This window comes from Malus domestica, chromosome 10 (genome assembly GCF_042453785.1).
Source record: "Malus domestica chromosome 10, GDT2T_hap1".
In the NCBI taxonomy this organism is placed as follows: domain Eukaryota; kingdom Viridiplantae; phylum Streptophyta; class Magnoliopsida; order Rosales; family Rosaceae; genus Malus; species Malus domestica.
Window position 1 is genome coordinate 29796644 of NC_091670.1, and position 26574 is coordinate 29823217.

The 26574-nt window shown below is 37.5% G+C and overlaps 4 protein-coding genes and 1 long non-coding RNA gene across 5 annotated transcripts; all 5 read right to left on the reverse strand.

Annotated features, from left to right (window-relative positions):
* Positions 1-437: 437 nt before the first annotated feature.
* Positions 438-5406, reverse strand: LOC103445623 (U-box domain-containing protein 3). The gene is made up of 5 exons (XM_008384636.4): positions 5198-5406; positions 3983-4263; positions 3530-3646; positions 1388-3286; positions 438-925 (listed from the first exon to the last, which is right to left on the reverse strand). Exons 1-5 carry the CDS (start codon positions 5205-5207, stop codon positions 863-865), a joined length of 2370 nt encoding a protein of 789 aa, XP_008382858.3. The 5' UTR covers positions 5208-5406; the 3' UTR covers positions 438-862.
* A 1460-nt stretch (positions 5407-6866) lies between these two features.
* On the reverse strand, positions 6867-11111 carry LOC103445668 (uncharacterized). Its single transcript, XM_070806327.1, has 3 exons — positions 10927-11111; positions 8015-10195; positions 6867-6978 (listed from the first exon to the last, which is right to left on the reverse strand). The coding sequence occupies exons 1-3, from the start codon at positions 11109-11111 to the stop codon at positions 6867-6869; spliced, it is 2478 nt and encodes an 825-aa protein (XP_070662428.1).
* Positions 11112-20144: 9033 nt separating this feature from the next.
* Positions 20145-21060, reverse strand: LOC139188952 (uncharacterized). Its single transcript, XR_011572390.1, has 3 exons — positions 20931-21060; positions 20440-20524; positions 20145-20277 (listed from the first exon to the last, which is right to left on the reverse strand). It is a non-coding gene; the product is annotated as an uncharacterized lncRNA (long non-coding RNA).
* Positions 21061-21710: 650 nt separating this feature from the next.
* Positions 21711-22928, reverse strand: LOC103445626 (large ribosomal subunit protein uL10c). Its single transcript, XM_008384640.4, has one exon. It carries the CDS (start codon positions 22735-22737, stop codon positions 22027-22029), a length of 711 nt encoding a protein of 236 aa, XP_008382862.1. The 5' UTR covers positions 22738-22928; the 3' UTR covers positions 21711-22026.
* A 1055-nt stretch (positions 22929-23983) lies between these two features.
* LOC103445625 (rho-N domain-containing protein 1, chloroplastic) lies at positions 23984-26289 on the reverse strand. The gene is made up of 2 exons (XM_008384639.4): positions 26107-26289; positions 23984-25504 (listed from the first exon to the last, which is right to left on the reverse strand). Exons 1-2 carry the CDS (start codon positions 26129-26131, stop codon positions 24318-24320), a joined length of 1212 nt encoding a protein of 403 aa, XP_008382861.1. The 5' UTR covers positions 26132-26289; the 3' UTR covers positions 23984-24317.
* Positions 26290-26574: the final 285 nt, after the last annotated feature.

The window sequence follows — 26574 nt, forward strand, 5'->3', positions numbered from 1 at the left end:
AGAAACAATTATACAAAATGAAAACAGAGAAATCTATTAAGTCAATCATTTACTAACAAGAATTAGTAAGCAACTTACTTTTTAACAATAATGGCACTCAAACCAAACACATGAACAACACATCAACGTGACGTGAAACACATTTAACCATTGCAATTCATGCAACAACAAACCAACCTTTGATACTACGAAGGAAGTTCAAGTTCCATCCCGAATCCATCCGCAATGGGAGAGAAGCCAACCCCCATGCAGTGTTCCTCAATTTTCGAACACAACTATCTATGTCCTCGCGCATTAGCCATTGGGCTGGAAACGGGCTAGTTTTGAGAAAAGCCCATTATCCATTAGCCCATCTTGGCATGTCATCACGTGACCGTACTCCAGTATCACGCAATAACTTTTTCGAAATTGTAAACAGCTCAAAATGGAGTTGCGAATTTCTGCCAACAAACATTGCAAATTACAGAAGTGTATAGCATTTATGTACAAGTATATATACAACATTGATCCAGAACAACAAATCAATCAGAACACAAAAAACTTTTGAGTCACTACATGTTTCTAACACAAAACCAAAAGCTATGTTCTCAGCAAAACTAAGAGCAAAGTAGCCTACCTAGCTCTACCGGAAGGAGAAGAAAAATTTAGACATTCTACGCTGTTGTTGTGTTCCTGTGCGTACTTCGCAAAATTTCCATGATCACTAATCAGAAAATGGGAAGAAAAATGCTCAGACTTCTCTGGAGCTAAAATAAATTAAGGAAAAAATATATATAAATATCCCTAAAGAAATCTCGATCGAGAAAATGTTATGGAGGCGAATCTAAAGAAAAAAATCAGCAACAGGTCAACAAAATTGTCTTTATTTTCCCTTTCCCATAGCCCCTTCTCGCTGACTCCTGAAGTGACTGAGAAGCTGCTGTGCCTGCATAACATATGTAAAGCACAAATTATCTTCTTTGTCCCACAACTCTATATTCCGACAAACTCACGCAATGCTTGGCATAGCTTCGGTTTTATGCTGACTCGACAGGGATAAACACTGAGTGAACGCCCTGGCAGTGTTCTAGGTTGTCCTAAAGAAACCATACATGGCATTTTATGTGCACATTGGATGTTTTCTAACAAACTTTCGACAATATAGATTGATCTCCCCGGTAATGGTAAATTATTGGGTTGTATCTGCGTTAGGGCAATGAATGACGGCAGGAAGAGAATTGTTTCACCAAACACAAGGAAATCATCAGTATTGAACAATCAAATTTTTTCCTCATCTTTTTTGAAATATTTCTGTTCCCTTGCCTCCGCCATTATTTGGCACACTAACCAGTAAGCAGATCAACAGAGAGCTATATATATAGGCAAGAAAAATGTTTAAGCTGCATACCTTTTCCTTTGCTCGTGGTGTGCCAGACTGAGATAAGGCAACCAGGGGAGGGACAGCTCCTTCCTGAAGAACGAGGGTGCAAAACTTTGGACTATGAAGGCACAACTGCAACAATACGGAGGCAGCATTCTCCTTTCCTCTATGGGAACCTGATTCAACAATCTCAACTAGTAACGGAATGCCCCCTTCCCGTGTAATTGCTATGCGGCCCTCTGCAATGGTGGACAAATTTGCCAGGAGAGCAACGGCCTTGTCAACCATCCCAGAATCAGGGTCCATCAAATCAATAAGATGCTTCACAGCCCCAGCTTGAACTAGGCGAGCTTTATTTTCATGAAAAATTGACAGATTAAACAATGCAGTACCAGCATCTTTCTTCCCCCGAAGAGTCCCTGAGGCTAGAAGATCAACCAAGGCCTTAACTGCACCAGACCGACCAATTTTTGCCTTGTATTCGTCCAACACAGAGAGGCTGAACAAAGTTGCAGCAGAATTTTCTTTCGCTCCGTCACTTCCTGTTTTTAGAACATGGATTAGGGGATCAATTGCCCCTGCTTCTGCAATCATCGCTTTGTTGTCTTCATTAATTGATAAATTCAAAAGAGCTGTCACAGCGTGCTCTTGTGTTGTCAACTGTCCTGAATATAGAAGTGAAAGTAATGGCGTGATAGCACCACACTGGCCTATAATAGTTCGATTCTCCATATTGTGCTTTCCAAGAAGCCGCAACTCTTCTGCTGCCATAGTTTGCACTTCATTTGACTGGCTCTTGAGGTCTTCAATTAAATTCCTGACATGGGATGCTGTTGTCAACTCATCGGATCCTGAACTAGAAAATGGAAGCAGCTGCCTATCAGGATAACTGGGGCTATCAGTCCATGCCCCTTCTGCTTTTGTCTTGGAAATGTGACATAATTTTCCTGATAACCCAGGGGGAATTGCTGATTGTTTCCTTGGAGTAGAAGCAACCGGATGCTCCGATGTGATTTCTCCAGACAACCTACGAACATTTTCATGCTTATTAGATATCCCTGACACCTTAATCGATGCTGGAGGTGCATAATCAATACTGGAAACAGCACTAGTGGCTGATTCACCCCTGCTATGACTATATGACTGTTTTGGTGATGAGTGGCCTTTCTCGTTGCTATCGCATCCATTGGACTTTTCTCCACCTAATCTAGGAGAGACATCTTTCTTTTGCTTCTCAAATATGTTTCCAACTTCAAGAGATGACCTCGATGTCGAATTGCTACTGTGTGTAGAGCAATGCAAACTATCTGTGTGAGTTGAATCTGCAGGAGATACTTGATATGATGGAGAAGGGACCGAGATAGCATTAGAGCCGTCAGAGTTCGCCGTAAGTTTTATATCATTTTCCTGACACCAGCTTTCTATCATAGCTTTGACAGTATAATTGGGAATGAGATTAGTATGGGACAGCCTCTGTCGGGTTTTTGGGCAAATAGTTAGCCCATGATCAATCCATTTTTGGATGGAAGATCTCTCATAGGTTTGACCTGAAGCTACAATCACAGGGTCCAGCATGAGTTCTGAAGACAGAGCGCAGCGGAAGTATGAAGGGATCGGGACGCCAGATACGGTTTCAAGGCCCTCAATTTTGACCATGAATTCACGAATATGGGAGACAAGAACCACAATTTGGTTAATTTGATCTAATTTCCCTCTAACATCACTGACTTCGACATTCATTCTTTCCTTTTCTACAGCAATGCTTTCTTTCAGCAGTTCTTGGTTTGAAGTCAGATTAAGCAATTCGATAATTTTCGTAAGAAGTTTGGTGGAAGGCATGACATCTTTACTTTGACTTCTCACAGCCTCTTCTAAGTATTCTGTTACTCTTTCCAGTTTCAAAGATTGAATTTCCTGTGTACAGTGCTGAAACAATTTACACAGATTAGAGATGCATTTGTCTTGACTTCTGATGAATCGAACAACATAAATACAAATAACTAGTGGGATGAGGATTATAAAGTTTCAAAGAAATTGGTTAATATTAAATAATTATAAGAATGAATATTAGAAAGTTTGTTAAATCAACCTCGTTTTCTTTTTCCTTTTTTCCTTTTTTCTTTGTAAGAAAATGATACATACAGAAGGCAGTTTGAACTTAGCAAATACCTGAAGACCCGTTAAACTTGACCCCGATGAAGATGACTGTGACAGTCTATGTAATATGCTGCAAATCTTGAGTGAAGAGTTTTGGATGGTTATCAACAGCGGCTCACACCGCCAAGCCTGAGGATAAATTGTTCGAACTATGATCAAAACATGTGAAGAAAACCGCACCCCTTAACACATGCACGGACACACACCAGATAGTCTGTCAAATTTGAGGTATTTAATGCACAATTATTCGTTCAATTTCCGTGTATTCAAAGGGAAATGCAGAAGCATCATAACATACTGTGATTGCAATTATTGTTGTAAGGTTTCTATGTCTTGCACCATGGGTTTCCTTGACTGTATGTCTTTTCAAATGAAATAAATCAATAGAGATTCCCAAATGAAAATCCTCAAGCATGGCCTAGAAACAAGGACATGAATTTAGCACAAGAATAGATTTGCACTTACACTTGAAATTTTGCTCGACATTGGAGACCAGTTTTCGATGAATTCCCTAGCTCTATTGACAGCCATATCTAATTCTTCACACTCTCTATATAGAATGTCATCTGACGGTACTTTAAAGTCGACTACTTCATCAATCAATGGCTTCAAAAGCTTCAGTACATCAACTATGGTTCTGTAATCCTTCTGAATAGGAATATGTTTCAATGTTTGGCTTGAAACTAGATGAACGAATCGAGATATACTGTTTATCAGACATTTCATAGATGCTGTGTCCATATCACCTGTTTGAGAAGAGAAACCACAAATAAATACTACAAACGACAGAGAATTATTATCGAAAACATTGCTAATGTGTTCTGCGAAACTAGTTTGGATATCTGGTTCTGAAACTCCTACAGAACCTATTGCTTTAAAGGCTGTATACCAATTGGTTCTCTTTGTCTACGTAACAACTTAAAAGAACGGTCCTTGGATTATGGAGCAACCATCAATTATGTGTTGCAACGATTCTCTCAACAATGTATATACAATTCTAGATTCTAAAACATTGAATAACTATTGCAAATATCAGAATCTTTACACTCATTGTCTGCCTCTTGCTGTTTCAAAAAACCAAATTTTCGGGCTAAAAGCATTTCGATTCAAGCTACCAAATCAATTTTATTACACACTCTGCAAACACAAAAACACGCAAGGGGGGAAAACATTATTGAAATCTTAACTCTTTATCCTTTTTTCACAATTTGATACCAGAGCACAGAAGAAACTCAGCTCAACTTTGTCAAATGGTAATTTTCGATTGATTTTGTTTCCGAAAACCAACACAAAATGAGATTCAAAAACTAATTCTCCTCCCCTCAGCTCAACTTCCTTGGTCTTTTTAGAAACAACAACCAGAGGCAGGTGAATTCACTAAACCAAAAACGTTTCATTTCCTCCAACCTAAAAATAACAATACCTTAATTTCTCCTAAAACAATGCTGATCAAACATGTTACAGATTATCAAACTCGCAATGAACACAAACCCAGAAAAATTCACAGAAAACCCAGAAGAATAAACACAGCTAAATCCAAACTAAACAAACAACACCAACCATTTCCTCCCCCACCCATTAACATAAGACAAACATCACCAAACATTTTACTGGGAAAATAATAATAAAAACAACAACATTGGATAAAACGAAAATTGTTAACTTTGAATCAAACTATACCTCTATTCATGCAGTTAGAGGCTTAGAGCTGGTGGGTTATGAGGCATAAAAAAGGGATCTTGATGAACCCAAAGCCAAAGGTGAAAACTTTGACATGAAACTTCAATTGGGTTTTTGGTTCAAGAATGTTCAAGAATCAATCTAACCCTCATGCACTGCTTTCGTTACAAATCTGCATGAGAGAGAAGGAGAGAGTGTGTGTGTGTGTTGGGAATGAATAAATTTAGAGGAAATTAAATTAAAAAAGTAAATTAAAAGAAAGAAAGAAAGAAACAAAATTGGTGGGGTCTATTTGGCTGCAGATTTGTTGGGCGAGGAGGGGAAGATTAATTAAGAGGTTAATGAAGAAGGTAAAATGTAAAAGGAGGAGACTTTCTCACTTTGGGGATCTAATCATGATTAGAGAGAAAATTTGTAAGAGAAGTCAAGCCTTTTTTAATTAAAGTATTAGAGGATGCATTGGAACAATGATATCCGGGAAAAGATTCCACAGAGGAAGTGCCATGATTGTTTGTCTAATTTCCTTTTGAAAAATGCTAAAACCATACTTTTTATAAGTTTTTTATCATTTTATAATTTAATGTTAATTTTCATGCTAATTTTATAAAATATTAATTAAAAATATGAGATATGAGAGAATTTATAAAAATTCTTTTATCCTTAGTACTTCTCTTTTCTTTTTAGTTTACTAATGTGTCATTCACATCTCACAATTTTACCGCGTATGCATAAGTTTTTCTACTTCCCAACATTAAACTAAGAATATACTCACTAATGTTATATTTTAATATTTTCTTATAGAACATGTTACTTTTTTTTTTAATAAATGATAGCGTTAGTGAGTTGAATATATAGTTGTATGAGGAAGGGGAATCGGTGGGAATTGAATCCGCATCATGGTGCAGAGGCACGATTCCTTTCTTTAAGGCATCATTTGCAATATTTACTTATTTGAAATTGGAGAAGTCATGAATAAGAGGGAGAAAATAAGAACATTATCAACTAATCCTTCTAATCAATTTACTTTCTACCTTTAAGTGATGGATTGTTCAAGTAGTTAAGACATTCTTCTTTAACTCAATGCATTCCGAGTTTAAATGCATGTATTAGTAAATAACGCAAATGTCACTTTATAGTATGTCAGTCACCTATTATATTGTCGTATGTGTTCATAGAAACAAATCAGGAATCAGAATAATTTTAATACGCATACTAGTAAACAACGCAAATATCAATTTACTATATAAAGGGAGAGAATTTGAAGTTTGGAAGATATGTAATGCTTTTATACAAGCTACACGATCTAAAATAAGGGGGTGACAACAAATTATTCAAGATTCAAAGGAGGTTGTAGAATTGGGATAAGTGGGGTGACCAAATATCTAACAACTATCAACACTTCTTTAAATATAGGCGATGGGGGAGTATTACGAGATGATGGTGATGATTGGTTGGATGGGCTTTCGGTCAATTTAAGCAGAGAGTTGGTGGTTGATGCTGAAATTTGGGAGCTTTATTTTGGCATACAGCTTGCAGTAAACAAAAGTGTTTTAAGCCTTGTGTGGAGATGGATCCGGCTATAGTGGTTAATTTAGTTAACACTATAACTAATATCAGCTTTCATCTTATTGCCAACATTATTGATCATTGCAGTCAATTTATAGCATGCTTAGTAGATTGCGAGTTGGTTCATGTCTACTGGGAGATGAACGTTGTGGCGGATGACCTTGCCAACTGAAGATTTAATATGAGTCTTGGGTACCACTATTTTGAGAATCCACCTGAATGGATTATAACCCATTTATTTGATAGCATGATCGGAGTCTCTAGGACTCGAACAGTTTGTAATAATTTATTGAGTTAGCTTTGGAATGATCTACCCCATTATGTAACCAAAAAAAAAATTATAACTTAATTTATAGACGTCACCTACTCCAATTAATCTCATGTTATGATCTATTAACTATAATTAAGGATATATAAAATATGATTTAGAATTTCAGCTGTTATGCCACTTCACCTGCCTCCTAGCTAGAACGCAGAGAATAAGTGAGACTCATACCTGCCCAACCGAAATAAATCTATTTTGTTTTGTTTTTTACCCCCAAGTTTAACCATAAGATGATTAGTTTTAAGACAAAAATTAGCAACTTATTTAATGAATGATTAATGTCACATCCCGGCCCGGGATGTGGTGGGGGCCCGGGCTAAGGTATATATTTGATCACCGAGCATGTAAAATGACAATAATGCCCTCGTGATTTAGTGCGGGCTGTAACAATTACAACCTATATGCTATTTGTAAAAAAATATATAAAGAACATGGATAATTTCCCTGAGAAAATTAGTTGATTTCAGTTTTGCTAATTAAAAGCATGGGATTTTCTATAAGATTCATGTCAAACGATACCAAACAAGAAGTTGTGATGGGGCATCTCCTTGCAGTGGCGAAGCCAGGAATTGACGGGGGGAGGGGTGAAGTTAAAAGAGTGCAAGGTTCAAAACAATAGCAACAACCAAATCATTTTCTATAATAATGTCTTCCATAATTTATCAATACAAACAAATTACAATTGTTGCCGACGAGGTTTCATATCATGAAAACGTCGCATAATAGGCTCATTATCAATAAAAGTAAATACATCTCTCTCAATATAAACAAGCATACTATCACTCAACCATTGATCTCCCATTTTGTTACGCAATGGTGTTTTCACAATCTTCATAGCAGAAAAAGCTCTCTTCACCGAAGCGGTTGCAACCGGTAAAACCAAAGCCAATGTAAGAAGCTTATACACTAATATATAGCTTGCAAACCTCCCAGTCTTCACCAACTCTTTTGCAAGATCACCAATTCCTCTCAATGATGAAAACTCATTGTGCATCTTCATATCGTAAATGTAATTGTCAAGTTGAATTGGAAGGTTCATGAGGTCCATACGATCAAAATCTTGAGGATAAAGTTGAGCTAGACGAACAATTTTTGCTTTGTCAAAAGATGCAAAATTATTCACCGGACTCAAACATGCCATACAAAGAAGCAACTCGGTGTTTACCTCATTAAAGCGATCATTCAATTCCTTTAATTGTGTGTCAAGGACTTGAAAATAGAGGTCCACACGATAGTAATGGAAGTTTGTGAGTCTTGGAGCTTTACGCCTTGATTTTCCGGGTACGAAATGCAAATCCTTCATGTTAGGAACGACAATATCATGCTCTTGACAAAACTTTTGTACATCATCAAGTAAGTCCCCAAAGTCATCATCTCTCAAGGATTGTAATCTTTGCTTGCATACTTCCACTAACGTCATTGCAGTCACAATATCTTGATATTTCTTTTGTAATGCTTGTGATAACTCATTTGTAATTCCCAATACGAGTCTCATCAAAAAAAGGTGAAACACAAAATCAAAAGTTTGTATGTTATGAAATAACTGACTTATTTCACCGAAACTGTCTTGGTTGGTATCATCTTTAATCCATTCAAGCACCTCCACCACGGCTTCAAACATGACAATAATACTAATTATAGTACCATAATGTGAGTTCCAACGTGTATCACAAGGACGCATGAGACTACTCTCTTGATTTAACCCTCTACCCGTTTCAAGATCACCAATATCAAGAGCTTTCTTAATTTGTTCCAGTTGTTTCTCTCTAAATGCATCACGACGCTTACACGATGATCCAATAGTATTGACCAAAATACTAGCATTGTTGAAGAAAATGGCAACACCCTCAATTCCTTTTGCAACGGCTACAAGAGCTAGTTGAAGTTGGTGTGCAAAACAATGAACATAAAATGCTTGAGGATACTTGTTCAAAATTTTTGCTTTAAGGCCATTGAGTTCTCCTTTCATATTACTAGCTCCATCATAGCCTTGTCCCCGTAACTTGGACATACTCAAATTTGTTGAAGCAAATAATCTCTCAACGGCCTCTTCAAGCGAGCTACTAGTTGTAGATGAGACATGTTGCACACCCAAAAACCTTTCAATTACTTCTCCTTCTTTGTTCACATAACGCAATACCACCGTCATTTGCTCTTTAGTGGAAGAATCACGTGATCCATCAACCAAAAGAGAAAAAAATGTACCTTCCATATCTTTAGTAATTGCACCAATAGTTTCAATGGCGCAAGCACGGACAAGATCTTTTTGAATATCGGAAGAAGTATACTTGAGATTCTTGGGAGCATTCTCAAACACAACCTTCCTAACTTTATCATTATGATCGGCAAGAAATTGCATAAGCTCCAAATAATTACCCCTATTGCTTGATTTGAACGATTCATCATGGCCACGAAAAGGCAAACCTTGTTGCAACAACCATCTTGTGCAATCAAGTGCGCCACACAATAAAGTGTGATAATTAATGCGAGCTTCATCAGTTTGCTTAATCACAAATGTTTCAATATGTTGCTTTTGCGTCATCAAATCTCTAGCTTGTTGTAAAGCTTTATTATGAAGACTTCCAACACCTCCCTCATGATCTCGAAAATTTTCGGGTCCTTTCCTCCAATTTGTAAACCCAATCTCGGTGAAGACATCACTTCCGGCATTTCCCTCTTTATCAAAATCACACTTGAATAGATAGCAATAACGGCAAAATGCAACATCTTTTACTATACTATACTCCAACCACTTAAAATTATCAAACCAACGGGTAACAAAACATCGATTGTTGCTAACTTTTCTGGGCATGATGTGGTCTTTAGGTTGACAAGGATTATTTTGGAGATAGTGTCGACGAATTGCTTCACGATAATTAGGTGGATAATCAAGCATTCGACATCTATGTCCAGGGTCTGAAGGAAGATTAGCCAGTATTTCATCCAACTCAGTGACCTCACTTTGTTGGGAACTACCCGGAATATTCGAAGAATGAATATTTGGAATATTCGAAGGAGGACTACTCGGAATATTCGAAGAAGGACTAGCCGAAATATTTGAAGGAGGATTTAAGCACTGTTTCTTATAGTATCGTTCCATTATGTAACTGTATATGGAAAAGACAAGAAAAAGTCTTAGACTCTTAATCCTAGAGTAAACTATACTATAGTCAATATGAGTACTAACTAATTAAACCAACAATTCAATTAATCAATACCAATATTCATATAAATTATTTAATACACAAAAATTCAATTCATAAATTAATATCAATAATCAAGAATTCAATTTTTACTCTAGTCAATAATTTCATTCATCAATAATCATTCATAGGATTCATATTTATACGCAAAAATCAAAAATCAATAACTATATTAGTGTATTACTCTATGATTCTATATTAATAAACTAAAATTTCGTATTAATTAATCAATTAGGGTTAGGGATAATATAAATTAGAAAGTTAAAAAATTTACCCAAAATTGAGAGAGAAGTGAAAAACCAACCAGTAGGTTGGCTGCTAGAGGCTGGCGGCTGGCTGGCTCGACTTGAAGGAGAAATAAGGGACAACGGAACGGGACGGAGGGTGCTGAAACTGAAACTGCTGCTGGGATTTGGGGGGGCACGGCTGTTCTGATTGGTTCTTAAAAAGGAGTTTTGTTTTGAAAAAGTGTTGGCTACTTTAAAGGCACGGGACAATGGTTCCCTTTATTTTTTTTATTTTTTTTTAACCTATCAAACGAAACGATTCGTTTTAGTAAGGAGTTTGTTTGTTTTTAAATGAAACGATGTCGTTTCATTTAAGGGATTTGAAAACAAAAACATAAGCTGCTGCACAGCAGCAGAAACTCAAGCAGAAACCCAGATAGAAACTGATATGCAGTGCAGGTGTAGCCATTAATTCCGACAAGACCAGAGGGGCGGAACCACCCTCCTGGGCTTAATTTCCGGCAAGGGGAGGGGCTGACGCCCCTCCCAGTCCCTCTGTAGCTTCGCCACTGTCTCCTTGTATGTTCATACATGGTAAATATCACCTTGGAAAATCACTTCCTAAACTAATGAAATGTTACTTGTAGGGCTAAAACTTACTTCTAACCAGGTGTATATGTTTATATGTCTGTCGGTCAAGGGTAGAGAAAAGTTGTATTAACGCATGTAACTCGTTGCAGGTAAGTTTAGCTATTGGTACATTAATCGCAATTGAACAAAGGGTAGGTGAGTGTCAGATTGTACCCCGTGATGAACAGGTTACATATGTGCATGTGCATGTTGCTTTGCTCAGTGCCTGGATTGCATTATTATTGTACAACATTTTGGTCATTGTTGAAAATGCTGGTGGGTTAGTGAATGCCCACTATAATATTGAAAACACACAGTTTGGATTTTCAACATTGGCAGTGTTGAGATGTGGACTTTGGAAATGAAGGATGTCATTTTTTAAAACATGCGATGTAAATTTTCAAACTGTATGAACCTGTTTGTATGGAGCCGCTCTATAAATAGAGCGCTCCGACTGTAGTTAAAGGATATAGAGAGACAGACAGAAAGAAAGATCAATAACATCATCTATTCCTCTGTCTTTTATTTGTTATCCCCTAGTGCTATAATTTCAGTGTGATATTTTACATCTGCTTCACTCCTATCACTAGTAAAGGTTATTTCTCTAACTTTTACATATTTGTAACACGTTATCAGCACGACTCTCTAAAATATAACTATTCCTCATTTCTCTTCGCCGAAAGAAAAAATGTTTCCTCTAAGGTTTTTACTGTTTATATTATTCCTCTACCTCAACTGCGCAATATACCTTCGTGACGAACTGTTTGCTTCATACCTGCTTTTAGTTCTCAACTTAACAGTTACATACATCTTTGATTTCTTGTTTGGTGTAGATCTTGATTACTAACCCAGTATTTATTTATGTTGATTTTACTGCAATCCAAGATGGTGCGGTACAATCGCCCATCTTGAACTGCAAATTTAATCTTACTGCGATCCAAGATGGTGTGGTATCATCGCCTATCTTGGACTGTAGATTTAATTTTACTGCAAATTTTAGGTGGAGTGGTATAATCGTCCACCCTACCCTGCATATTTAAATTTGCATACAGTTTAATTTCATTGCAATTTTAGGTGGTGCGGTATAATCGCCAACCTTGCTATGCGTATTTAAATTTTTCCTGCTACTGGAGTGGTGCAGAATAATATTCATCCTATGTTATATTATTTCAATGAGAATGGTGCAGTACAATCGCCCTCCTCATTTACCCTGAAAATCTCGAGCCAGAAGTTTCGAGTGCTTATCATTTTGGCCTGAAGATCAAAATGAAAAATTTGTAAGAACCAGAAGTTCTAACACTATATTCCTCCAAAAATACATATTGTTGCAAGTTCTTACACATCTCATTTTTCTTTCAGAAAAGAAAATGGCAAACTTGGCAAAGCTTGATTATGCTGCCCTAGACATTACCGAGAAGAATTACCTTACCTGGGTACTGGATACCAAGATCCATCTGGAAGCAGGAAATCTTGGAGATACCATTAGGAAAGAAGACACTCTCAAGATCGGGCGAAGGCCATGATCTTTATTTATCGCCATCTTGATGAGGGACTAAAGAACGAGTATTTAACAGTTGAAGATCTGTTAACTCTCTGGAAGGCCTTGAGAAATAGATACAATCACTAGATAACGGTGATTCTTCCAAGGGCTCGCTATGAGTGGACTCACCTAAGGATCTAGGATTTCAAGTCAGTGGCAGAGTACAATTCTGCGTTGTTCAGAATTACATCTCAGATGAAGCTCTGTGAGGATACTATTATTGAGGAAGATTTGCTGGAAAAGACTTTCAACACATTTCATGCCTCAAACATGCTCCTGCAACAGCAGTATAGAGCGTGAGGCTTCACTGAATACAACCAACTAATATATGTGCTCCTGGTAGCTTAGCAGAACAATGAGTTCCTGATAAAAAATCATCATTCCCGACCTACTGGATCTGCACCATTCCCATAAGTGAATGTTGCTTCCCTCGAAGTGAACGCCACATCCTCTGGTGGCGATAATCATAAACGAGGATGTGGTCACAAGCGATGTCAGTGGAACAGGAAAGGCAAAAACCATGGTGGTCAGTTTCACAACCAAGTTCCAAGGCATAATTCAGGCCTGAGCTTTAAAAAATGTGAATTGCCACAAAGGCAAAGCTCACATGAACAATGCTCTCAGGAACTCTAAATGACCCTGCCATAGGTGTGGTGGCAATGGGCATTGGGTGCGTACTCGTCGTACCCCAAAATATCTGGTGGATCTATATCAATCCTCCCTTAAGGAGAATGGTGTCGAGACCAATTTTTTCAACCAAGCTAAACCAATGGATATACCTGATCAAGTGTGTGACTTATCAGGACAGTTGAACACAACTCACCTAGATATTTCAGACTTCATTGTGGAAATGGGGAATGAAGTATACCGGCCCGACTAAATCATTTATGTTTGATGTACTTTGATTATGTTGAACTTGTAGTTTAAAACTAGCATTTTAGATTCAATAAAAGTGGCATGTAAATTTCTTGTTATAACTTGCTTCTAACTCTGATTCCCTTACTCAGAGAGTATGGATAAAAACTATGGTCATTCTCAAAACATGAGAAATGGCGAAGGTATTTGTCTTGCAGACTGCGCAACTACGCATACAATACTTCATGATCGAAAGTATTTCTTATGTTTGATGCTTACAAGAATAAGGGTAACAACAATATCAAGCAAATCAGATGTAATTGAAGGCTCAGGGAAAGCCCAGATTATGTTACCGGAACAATATTGTCTATACAGAATGCGTTGTACGCTACTCGATTTACACGAAATTTGTTGAGTTTCAAAGACATACGTTTAAATGGATATCACATTGAAACGAAAAGTGCAGAAAATGTGGAGTATTTATGCATTACCTTAAATAATACCCAAAAGCGTATATTGGAGAAGTTGCATGGTTTGTCGAGTGGATTGTATTATACATACATAAAGATAGTTGAATCACATATTATCATGAACCAGAAGTTCATTGATTCAAAAGTTTACATGTTTTGGCATGACCATTTGGGTTACCCAGGATCTACCATGATGCGTAGGATCATTACCAACTCTAATGGACATCCATTATTGAGCAGATACATTGTTATCTTAAATGATAACCCTTGCAAAACTTGTCCTCAAGGGAAGTTGGTAATCCAGCCATCACAACTAAATGTTGATGCTGAATCCCCATCATTTCTGCAAGAATTCAAGGGGATATTTGTGGACCTATTCAACCATCTTGTAGACCATTTCGATATTTTATGGTTTTGGTTTATGCATCTACTAGATGGTCACATGTTTGTCTCTTGTCTACTCGAAATGTAGCTTTTGCGAGACTTTTTGCTCAGATAACTAAGTTACGAGCACAATTCCCAGATTATCCCATTAAGTCAATCCGACTTGATAATGCTGGGGAATTTACATCTCAAAATTTTGATGATTATTGCATGACATTAGGCATTGATGTTGAACACTTGTTCCTTATGTCCATACTCAAAATGGTCTAGCAGAAGCATTGATCAAGCGGCTTCAGTTAATAGCTCGCCCTCTACTCATGAAAACAAAATTGCCAGTTTCTGCATAGGGACATGTCATCTTACATGTTGCATCATTAGTTCGATTGAGACCTATAGCCAACCATCAATAGTCCTCAGTACAACTCGTGTATGGGCATTAGCCAAACATTCCACATTTACGAGTTTTTGGTTGTGCTGTTTATGTGCCTATTGCACCCCCGCAACACACTAAAATGGGACCTCAGCGTAGACTGGGAATTTATGTGGGTTTTGATTCATCATCTATCATTAGATATATTTGAACCCTTGATAGGTGATATGTTTACAGCTCGTTTTGCTGATTGTCATTTTGATGAGACAGTTTTCCCATCGTTAGGGGGAGAAAAGACCGTTCCAGAACAACAGAAAGAGCTGACATGGGTTTTTCCCACATTGTCTCATTTTGATCCACGTAGCACTCAATGTGAAAATGAAGTGAAAAGAATCGTTCATCTTCAAAGCATTGCCAATCAAATGCTAGATGCATTTAATGATGCTATGAAAGTGACAAAATCACATATACCAGCTACAAATGCACCTGCAATGATTGATGTCCCTGTTGGACAAAATAAAGCGGCAGCGAATAATTCATCTGGTACACGCCTGAAGCATGGTAGACCCCCAGGTTCAAAAGATTCAGCCCCTCGAAAGAGAAAGACAATGGTACAGCTGAATCTAAATGAAATCATTCAGGAAGAGAGAATGAATGACAAATCTACAATTCATGATTCTGGACTTCCAGAAAAAGAAAATGTCCCTAATGAGACACATGTTCCTGAAGAGACAACAGTACATGAGAGCAAAGAAATCTCCATAAATTATGCATGTACTAATGAATTGTGGGATCGGAATGAAATAATCATCGACAATATGTTCGCATTCGCAGTAGCCACTGAAATCATATAAGTGATGATATTGATACTCGCTCTGTTAATGAATGAAAACAAAGATAAGATTGGCCTAAGTGGAAAGATACAATCCAGGCAGAATTAAATTCCTTAGAAAGGCGAAATATTTTTGGACCAGTAGTCCAAACCCCACCTGGTGTAAACCCCGTGGGTTACAAATGGGTATTCACAAGGAAACGCAATAAGAAAAACGAGATTGCAAGATATAAAGCACGACTCGTTGCACAAGGTTTTTCGCAAAGACCTGTAATTGATTATAAGGAGACATACTTTCCTGTAATGGACGCAATTATGTTCCGTTACTTAATAAGTTTAGTGATTTCAGAAAAACTTGACATGCGACTTATGGATGTCATCACCGCGTATCTATATTCGGAATTCATGTGGTCTACCTTCAAAGACAGACACTCAAACTGTCATTCATGAAGATTATGCAGCATGTGTTGCCCAAATGAAGAAATGATTCATCAAGGGCGATAAAACTAAACACATATCTCCAAAGTTTTTCAGTGCACATGAGTTTCAGAAGGCTAAAGTTATTGAAGTCAGACAAATCCGTTCTAATGAAAATCTGGCAGACTTATTCACCAAGTTCCTCCTGAAATGCATGTTTCAAAAGTTAGTGCAAAGTATCGGATTACGTCGACTTATCAAACAGCTAAATTTGGAGAATGCGGAATCAATGGGAGATTATATCAGGGGGAGTATCCATGATATATGCATGTTGTACTCTTTTTCCTCCGATTAGGATTTTTCCCACTGGGTTTTTCCTATCAAGGTTTTAATAAGGCAACATAAGCATACTACTATATCAACAATCCAAGTACAGTTGTACTCTTTTTCCTTCGCTATGGTTTTTTTCCACTGGGTTTTTCCAAGCAAGGTTTTAACGAGGCAACTGATGTTAATATATGGGCATCCAAGGGGGAGTGTTGAAAATGCTGGTGGGTTAATGAATGCCCACATTAATATTGAAAACACATTGTTTGGATTTTCAACATTGGCAGTGTTGAGATGTGGACTTTGGAAATGAAGGATGTCATTTTTCAAAACATGCGATGTAAATTTTCAAACTATATGAACCTGTTTGTATGGAGCCGCTCTATAAATAGAGCACTCTGATTGCAGTTAAAGGATATAGAGAGACAGACAGAAAGAAAGAAAGATCAATAACATCATCTATTCCTCCGTCTTTTATTTATTATTCCCTAGTGCTAAAGTTTTAGTGTGATATTTTACACATCTGCTTCACTCATGTCACTAGTAAAGGTTAACTCTCTAACTTTTACATATTTATAACAATCATCTTTAAATTTGGAGCAAGATTTGACAGTGAGCCCATGCCAATGACTACAAGCTGTCAATCTCTCATCTCTTTAAAAGTTGTAAGTACCAATTTAGGGTTTTTGTAGAAATTGCTCTTATTATAAGTGACACTATTGACGTGAAATCGAATGAAATTAAGATATAAAAAAGTTTCAAATTTTGTAAGAAGTGCTTTATAAATAACGTGATCAGACAATATTACTTAAATTTTTCTCGAAATCAAATGTTTTCCTTTTTAAAAATTAATTGTTCTCCAAGTTAAGGAGCATATCAAAACAATTGTCCCTTCTTCAGGATCTTACATGAGCTGGCTAACCAAACCTAAAACCCTAAAATTAATTGGAGCTCAATTTTTTTGTTGTCGTTTTAAAAAATATCTTCACCCTCTTACAAATTTCATCTTTAGAATCCAACTATTATATGGTGTGTTATTAGGAAACATAACAATCTTCTTAATAAAAACAAAGGATTTGCATCCACATCTCTAAACAGTTCGCATCTTCACACCCTAATTTGTCTCCAATTCCATCCTCTATATATATATATATATATATATACTTGTATATTTGATATAGATTGATGGTAGTATATATAGATAAACACATTGTATATTTATGTTAGGGAATATAACGTCAAAAACTTCACTAAGTAAATAATATTTATATTGAATGATTTCATTTCTAATTGTACGGAGACCATTTGTAATAAAAACTCAACATTTGTCGAACTATGTAGCCCATCAAGTATAACAATATTAATATAATTAGTTATGAGTCACAAGTCCGACTCTGAAATTTTGTAATATATACACACACACACAGAGTAGGGTTTTATAAATTGGAAAAGCAAACAAAATCATTCTTTTTGTCCTTATCGTTAAAACTCAAAGTTTTCAAGCCATTTTCATTAGTTTTCCTTAATTTAATTTGTGTAGCAGTCACCATTTGTGAGCTTAAATCCAATAAGCCAGTTGGACCATTCCATATCAGACCATACATCTTTGGTTTAGGTGTAACTTTCCTTTCCCTTCCCTTCCCTTCCGTTCTCATTCAAGAAATAATGCAGCTCTATCTTTCAATTCCCCTTCCATTATTTTGTTTTCCGCTAGCTTAATTATTATTTTACTGCTAAGCAAGTGACTTTATTCCATTAAAAATTTATCAATATTCTTGTTAAATTGTTACGTGAACAACCACGTGACCATCTTTTTAAGGATATTTTTGTCTAACCAACCCCTCCACTTAACAATGATACTGACAAATTTTTTACGAAATGATTCAAGAGGGATGTATTCAATTGAGAATTTGAGAGATTTTAATGGATCTATAAATCCATGAATTTTTATGGAGTTTAATTGATTTGTAGAGATTCCATATAAAATTTTGATTCAATTCCCTCGAAATCTCATGGGAAGAGAAAAGATTTGTGGATGCTTAAAATACACTACGAAATCTCTCTAATTCCCTCTAATTCCTCGACTTTATCAAATTCTTTAAAATCAATTTCTAATTGAATACACCTTGAATGTTATAAATTTCTTTAAAATCCTAATTGAATACACCCGGATTTCTAAGGATTTAAAAAAACTATCTTAAAATTATAATTGAATACACCTTGAATTTCAAATAATCACTTAAAATTCTGATTGAATACCCTTAGATTCATTAAAATAATTAAAATCCCTCAAAATTTCAATTGAATATAAAATAATTTACAGTAGATAAACTCATACATCAATTCTATCGATTTTTATTATCTTATATCAACCTTATGAACCATCTTAACTAAAAAGTCATTTTATTAGTTCGATAAGTCGTTCACCGACAGACGAGGCCCTATCCTATTAAGTATATATAGAGTCCCTTTCTATAATCGAACTGATATTTAAATTACAGAACTGCTTTTGCCGTACACGCTATGTTGGCATGGTTCAACTTTCAAAGGACAGAATAACTAAAGATTTGGTTCCACATACGTGCATATGGGTAATAGAAAAATGGAAATGATGAAAACTTTAGGGAAAGGTTAGTGACTTTAGCAGCATCAGTATAAAACATAATCTGATGTCTGGATCTTTAGAGCTATGTTTGTACTCAATATTTGTCTAATTAAGCAATCGCGCATTTATAGATACGAAAAATGTTAGAATCAATTGTGTCAATTGTGTACGTGAAAATGAGTTGATTTGATAATTCATGTTGACAGAATTTACAAAATATCAATGATCATGATTAATCAACGCGTGCCAATTTAAGTTAATTTAATCATTCATATACTTATGAGACGTACAAAAACTGCCAGAAACAACCGACGATACTATCCTGTCCCTCCTGTTATGGACAAATGTTCAAGTGAGAGTTGTAGGGCGGTCAAAACAAGTTGAAGGAGACCTGTCTTTTGTGAAGAGTAGTATTTGGGGAGCCATGTGCGTCTGCTTTCACATAGATGGAAGGTAGGGTCCTATGATTTTGGAAGTACTACTTCTCATGTGATTTTAGAATACACCAGTAAACAGTTGACCTTCCCCTAACTTCATTGAATGAGGATCCTCTCTCCGGATTCTTTTTGTGATGATCCTGATGATCTTCAAATCGTGTCCGTTTATTGCATATCGTGCGACTAGAAATTATTTTAAATATTTTTATTTTAAATTAAATATGAATATTACTTGACAAAAACTGGACGCACGATATACGATGAACAAACTCGATTTGAGGATCCCTAGGATCCTTATAAGGAGGATTCGAAGAGGATCATCCTGGAACTTCATTTGCCCTAAAACTTGGGTTAAGGTGTCCAATCACGTCATATGTATGACACATCTTATAAAAGCATACGACTGTATTTTTGATTTTATCTGACCCACTATAATCAGTGTGTGAGACCTGTCCTAGTCCACGCCCTACCGTAGTTTCTCTCATATATTTGATATCGATTGCCATTTTCAAATCGTCAATTCCGGATTCTGACCCGAGGAACTGTAAACCAAAACTTCTTTCCATTGCACAAACTTGCAAATGACTGTTAAAAATCACATACAAATCGCTACAATTGAATGTTGCTGTTTCCTGGTTCATTTAACCATCCACTAATTGTAGCCTCTGAAAATCTGTTTGTACAAACTATCCCCCTCTAACTATAACGACTGTTCTTCTCAGCAGAGCTCCAACCATTTTGTTAATTGTTTCAGAGATCCGGGCAGCCTTAGGAAGTTGGTATATCCACTGTAGCACACTGCAAGCAAGCACTTAATGGCATTACAAATTTCACATATTCCAACGGAGCAGCTTCTGCAGAAGTTTGGGTGGGGCACCGGGGAAGGCATAACCTGAAAGCACAGAAGAAAAAGGCAAACGCTTTCTTTCGGCAATTACCCAGACCAGTAAATTTCTAACATCTAAATGTGAATCATACGTGACCTGATACTTGAAGCAAAATGCGTCCGAATAAAAATAGAACTAAAAACTATATGCAGTCTCTAACAAGGCACCTGAACCTGAAGGATTCCTCTGCATGCAATTGCACAATCACTGAAGTTGTCACCTGCACTCCCTTGCGAGTTCATTTTTGGGGTTCTGATAAAACATATACAGAAACAGCTCAAATTTTGGCAACACCAATCAGTTTGGGGTTCATGTGTTTCGTGGATTCTTCTCTTTTCACTGAAGCCAATGTGTCAAAAATACAACCCAATTCACAACTTTCTCCCCAAAAACGAACTCTATGTCGCAATCACAGTTACAATCTAATTATCAACCAGAAAGAAACTTAGTTTTGGAATTGTAAGATTCAAATGACTAAACAATGGCAAGAGTGTAAGCTAGTACGAGTTGGGATATGAGGTTGAAGTTCTGGGTTTTGCACGTAATTAACAAAACAAAATATCCATCAAATTACAAAAGTTTAAGCTAGGATGTTCAAGATAATAAGAAAAAGATATACAAAGAAGAATAACTTAGAAGGAGCTGTTTTAGTATTTACCAGTTGATTACCTCGAGGCTAGCAACTTCACCGCAAAGACCTTTTAATGGCTTCCACATTTGCTGGAGCTTTGACAATCTCATAGAGTAACTCAGGTTTGGAACATTGTTAGTTAACGAATCAAGATTTTGGATCATCAACTTCTGATTTCAAGAGACATCACCGATTTCAAGCCACAAGGAAAAAAGCACAAGAGCCAAGAAAATAGAAAATGTTTGAAGCTCAGATGGGGTTCTCAATCAATAGTGGCAACATTGGATTCACATAATTGGTGCTTAATCATTGCTGAATCATTGTATTATCATTGATCATCACCATACAACACAAATACACAGATATCTAAATCCATGCTGCAAATACAAAGATGATGGTAACACAATGCTCTCTCACTCCACTCCAGTCATCATACAAATGATTCTCAATATTATCTAATCATTTTATCACTTCATCCGCTCCTCACTATCAGGCCTCAACATTAATTTGGTCAGGAAGCAAGAGGGGAGAATAGGGGAGATAGCCGAAATGAATGGTCTCCCAGGACCCAAGCTAAGATGGGAAGGTAACAAGAGAAAAGCTATAGGTATAAGATACTACCTTTCATCCCTTCGCTCCTACATCGCCTCCCCAACAATATCCTTCTAACCAACTAAAAGAAGTCCTAATGTTCTTGTTAAATCCCTATCCACAAAATGGATGTTAAAATACAATAAGCTGTAGATTAAGTTGATGCGTTAAACTATGCCATTCCATGATTCCATCTACATTACTAAAACACTGCAATTGAATACAAGGAAAACCGTAATTTCATGCGCTGACAACATCAACTCCGAACATTGTTGTTGTATCTAAGTTACACCAGTGCAAGAACTCTTCTCTAAGCATTGAGCATTCCTAATACAAGTAAATAGCACACATTGTGCACAGATAGCCATAAAATTCAAGATCATTGCTTGCTAAAACTTCAATTGTACATAAATCTACAGCTCGAATATAAACCGCAAACATGCTACAACATCAGAAAAACACCAAAAATCGACAGTTGGGTCTTTCAAGATACACTTACACAGGCTCAAAATCCTCCCCTTTTACCACACCACTATTGCCCCCCGCCGCCGCCTTCCTCCTCCAATTTCTGCACATATGCCTTCAAAAGCATGACCAACTCCCTCGCCGGCGCCTGAATCGTCCCCACCAAGCTCGACGCCGGACTATTCAACGTCCCAAGCAACTTAGCGTAAATCTCCGCCCTCGTCGGCATTGTCTCTAGCTGCTTAAAGTCCCCAGGCCCGTAAAACTTCCCTTCGAAAACCGCCCCGGTGAAGTCGTTACTGTCGAGCTTCTTCTCCTTCTGGAAATCCCTGTAGGGCTTAATGGCCGGCGGGATTTCCTCGCTGTGGACAAACAGCCAGGCGTTCATCCCCGTCATGCACGGCTTCAGCGCCTCCCACCGCGTCCCCTCGATTGCCTTGTAGACCAGGGTGTTCTTCGCCACAATAAGCTTGGTGGTTTCCGGCAGGACTTTCCGGAGGTCTTGGAATTGCTTGACGGTGAGGCCCTTGTAACGGATTCCGGCCATGAGGTGGCAGTTCTCGAGGTTTTCCTTGATGGTCTCGACGGTCTGTTCCTTTTTGGTGCGGGAGATGGCGGAGCGGATTGTGGGGAGGCGGTGGTGGTGGCGGGCGGGGCGGGGAGTGAGGGAGAGAAATGGGTTTATGGCGGGTCGGGTCAGGAGGGGTTTGGGTTGGGTCTGGGTTAGGGAGGGTGATGGGGGTTTGGAGGAATGGAAGCTGAAGAGAGTGGCTTCCATGGTTGTAGAAGAACACAGAGAGTAGGGAGGGAGACTGCTTTTGGGTTTGCCTTATCTTATCTGTGTGCAATTTCTGAGAAGGGGTAGGGTGGGAAATTAATACTGTGGAAATTTGGGAAAGTTCCCCTTAAGTTTTAGGTAATTTCACTTGAAACCCAGTTCCCAATTGGTATGAACTGGGGGTGGGATAAAAACCGGCAAACTGGAAAACCAACCAACCGAAAAATCGAATCGAACAGTAAAAATGGAAAATAATATGGAAACTTTAACGGAAAAATATTCGATAATGTTCACTTTAACAAAAAATTACATTTTTATATTCAAAAATCAATTATGGTATTATTCACTTTACCTTTTATTTTGTTCTTATCGTTAAAACTCAGTTTTCAAAATATTTTCATTAGTTTTTCTAAATAGAAAAGCTGCACTAATAGAAAAGTGAAAATCAGGTAAAAAAAAACCGACTCAGACCGGCTCAGATCGGTTCAGCTTTTGAAACATTTCACTTTAACCCCAAGCACCAATAGGTATGGAAAACTAGTTTCAATTTCCAACAACTTCAGAGACAGAAAATACTCGGCTTCTTCTAGTAAACAAAATCACACTGTGACGTTATATGTAGAAACTTTTTTGCTGAATAATGAATTATTTTAGCGTAGGCACTGGCAGTCCCATATAATGAGGAATGGGTGATGCAAGAGAAATCGTCTAATTAGACATATTTTGTAGACCACATAATTTGACGGTTGATAATTTGATTCTTTCTTTAATGATTTAAATAAGAAATTCATTCATCAGCCGTCATATCATGTGATTTACAAATATGATATAAAATGTTGATCTCCCTAAATTTTCCATTGAGAAATATACTCTAACACTTGAAAAGCACTTGAAGTACTTCTTATAAATGCTTCCTATAAGAAGCACCTAACGTTTGCTTCTTGCAGAAAACACTTCAAGTACTTTTGAAACTTAAAAATAATTTTTCTAAAAACGCTTTCAGTCATTTTAAAACTTATTCCAAACAAACCCCAAGTCTTTTTCGCTTATCTTCATCTTTGGTGATTGCTTTGTATGATTAGGCCTTCCACGCGTCGAAATTTTTTGAGTTTGGTTTCTACTAATTAGAATCAAACTCAAACGGTGCTCCGAAAAAATTGAATCCAATGTGACTGTCCAATTGTTAAGTATTATACAAGGAGTCTTTAGGATTGTTTGGGACGAGAAGGCATGGACTCCAACGGTGTGTAAAAAACACAGTACGCAGGGTAGCTGTTAATTAAAATATGACAAAATGTAGTTTGACAAAATGTAGTTTACAGAATGCAACCTTTTAAGCTACGATAAACCAGAATCTGACATATTTTCCACAGGATGAAAACCCTCTACGAAAACAGACACAAAAAAAGGACCAATCCCATCGCGGCGAGACCATCCTGTGCTCGAAAAAGACCCTCCAAAACTGGAAAAAGCTAAACACACTCTCAAACCTCAACAAGGATTCAGAGGCCCGAATATAAAAAGGTGAAAACTTATCTGAAACTATATTAAGATGTCAGCGGTATACCGTGCATCACAAATCAAACTGTGTTCCCGCTTAGCAACTCCGAAAGCTCAGCCTTCTTCATCTTCGAATACCCTTTTACACCTCGAGACTTCGCTAGTACCCTCAATTCTGGCAGTTTCAATGTACTCAAATCCCTACTTTCAACACGTTCTCCTTTGTTCTCATTGTCTTCAATTAGAGGTTCTTCAGGACCCAAAATCTCATCTTCTGAAGTCTCGTCCTCTAACAACTGAACAATCTCAGGCTCCGGCTCAGGTTCAGGCTCAAATTCAAACTCAGTATCATGCTCGGGCATAGGGTCAAGTTCGGCCTCCAACTCAAGCTCTGGCTCAGGCTCTGGTTTAGGAACTCTCTCAACATGATTCTTCTTTCTTTTACCAGTTGAATTCACATGTGGCACCAAGTTGCCTGTGTGATCATCCTCAGAATAAATGGCCTGGTATGTTAACCGAGGAATGGGAGACTTGCGTTGGAAATTCGATGCAGGCCTGCTGAAGGAGGCAGTAGGTTCTTCAACATCATCCTTCAAAAGGTTATTTGAATCAAAAGGAGCTTTGTTATTTGAATCAAAAGAAGCTGTGTTTTTTCTTTCACCATATCGGGCATTCTTTTCTGGTTGGTCCAACGTGAAGTCCTTGTTGCTGCTGCTGCCACTGTTGCTGTTTCTCTTTGATTGCTCAACCGAGTGCTTTCTTAACAGGTTAAGGAGGGAATCCACAGTTGCATTCTCTTTACCATGCCCTTGTGAAGCTTCAACCTTCCTTTCTTCTTTAACTGCACTTCTCTCCCGAAGTTGAGCCTGGACCTTCCGGAACAGCTCAACAATCTCTTTTTCTCTAGGTCCAGGGGATGCAGTGGCCCCGAACTTTGTGTTACTTGAAAGGGAGACCGATGGCCCATTTTTAGAAGACAGCATATCAGATTCATCAAAGTTATCAAAGCCATCTCTTTCTTCACTTTTCCTATTCCTGCTCCGGGAGTACCCATGTCTGTTTTGCCTTGGAAACTCTGGATTTCTATTACGACCACTAGAACTCGCTCTGCACATAAAGGATACCCCCTTGTAAGCACCTTTCGGTGATCCATAACTGACCTGTGACTTGGACTTATGGTTGAAACGAGAAGAGCAGGGATATAAAGGGGCTACTCTCCCGGAAATTCCAGAACACGGAAGACAATTGGCATCTGATGGTCCATAACCTGGAATAAAACCACCATCACCAAATATCACAAGGCAATAAACCTAATCATAAAAATGAAAGCTCCCAGCAATATCCACAACCCCAATTCACCTTCTCGTGCTCGAAAATATTTTTAATAAGAGACCACTCTTTATTCTATCCCACATGTGCAAACAACACCCCCCACGCACCGAAAAAGGTACAGATTTTGCGTTCCTCATAACTGAACTCTTCCTTAGAATTCAAATGCAGCTAGTAGTAATCACTATAACTCCAAAGGAAATACAAGACTGTAATCAAGTAGCAGATTAAAATAAAAATTCAAGCGAACGACAGGAGAGCTAACTCTCTCTATAAACCATCTGTTACATGCAAGCGCTATATATACAAAATCATTTCAACAAACACCTGCTGGGAACTCTAACCAAAATGTCAAATTTTGAAAAAAGAACAAACAAACAAACACGAAATCTTCAATTTCTAAGCAAAATACGAACGAAACCAATCAAAATTACGATAACCCATATCTTAAAAATAATAAATGGAAATGGAAATAGCTTCGAAATTCCAGCCAATTGTGGAAACCCAGCAGAGTTTTGTTTGGGTTTATAAGAAGCTCACCGATGATATGAACGCCCTGTAACATTTCGGGGGAGGTGAGGGACTGAGAAGGATAGTTTTCAGGTCAGTCGTCAATGGCGGATTTGCATTTTCTGGCGTGCTTGCTGGTGGTGTGGCTCCCTCCAAGTGTTTGTCACTTTGGCTTTGCTAAACCCTATAGCGCCATTGATAAGGGACTCGTTCGGTATTATGGTTCTGAGGTTTTGAGGCGGTTCAGTCATGGGTCGAATCGGGTCATTTGACCCGATTGTCTAGCTTTTCCATTGGCCCAGTTTTGTGTTGTTAGTTCAACTTGGCCCTCCTTTTTTTTTTATTTTGCAATATGATATCCACACTCATTTTACTTTTCACACACCTCTTATTAATTTTTGTTCTTTGATCTTCTTTAATTCATTCGATCCAATGGCCAAAAATCAAGAAGGTGTGTGCGGATGGCACACCCCTTTATTTTTAATTTTTTTATTTTCT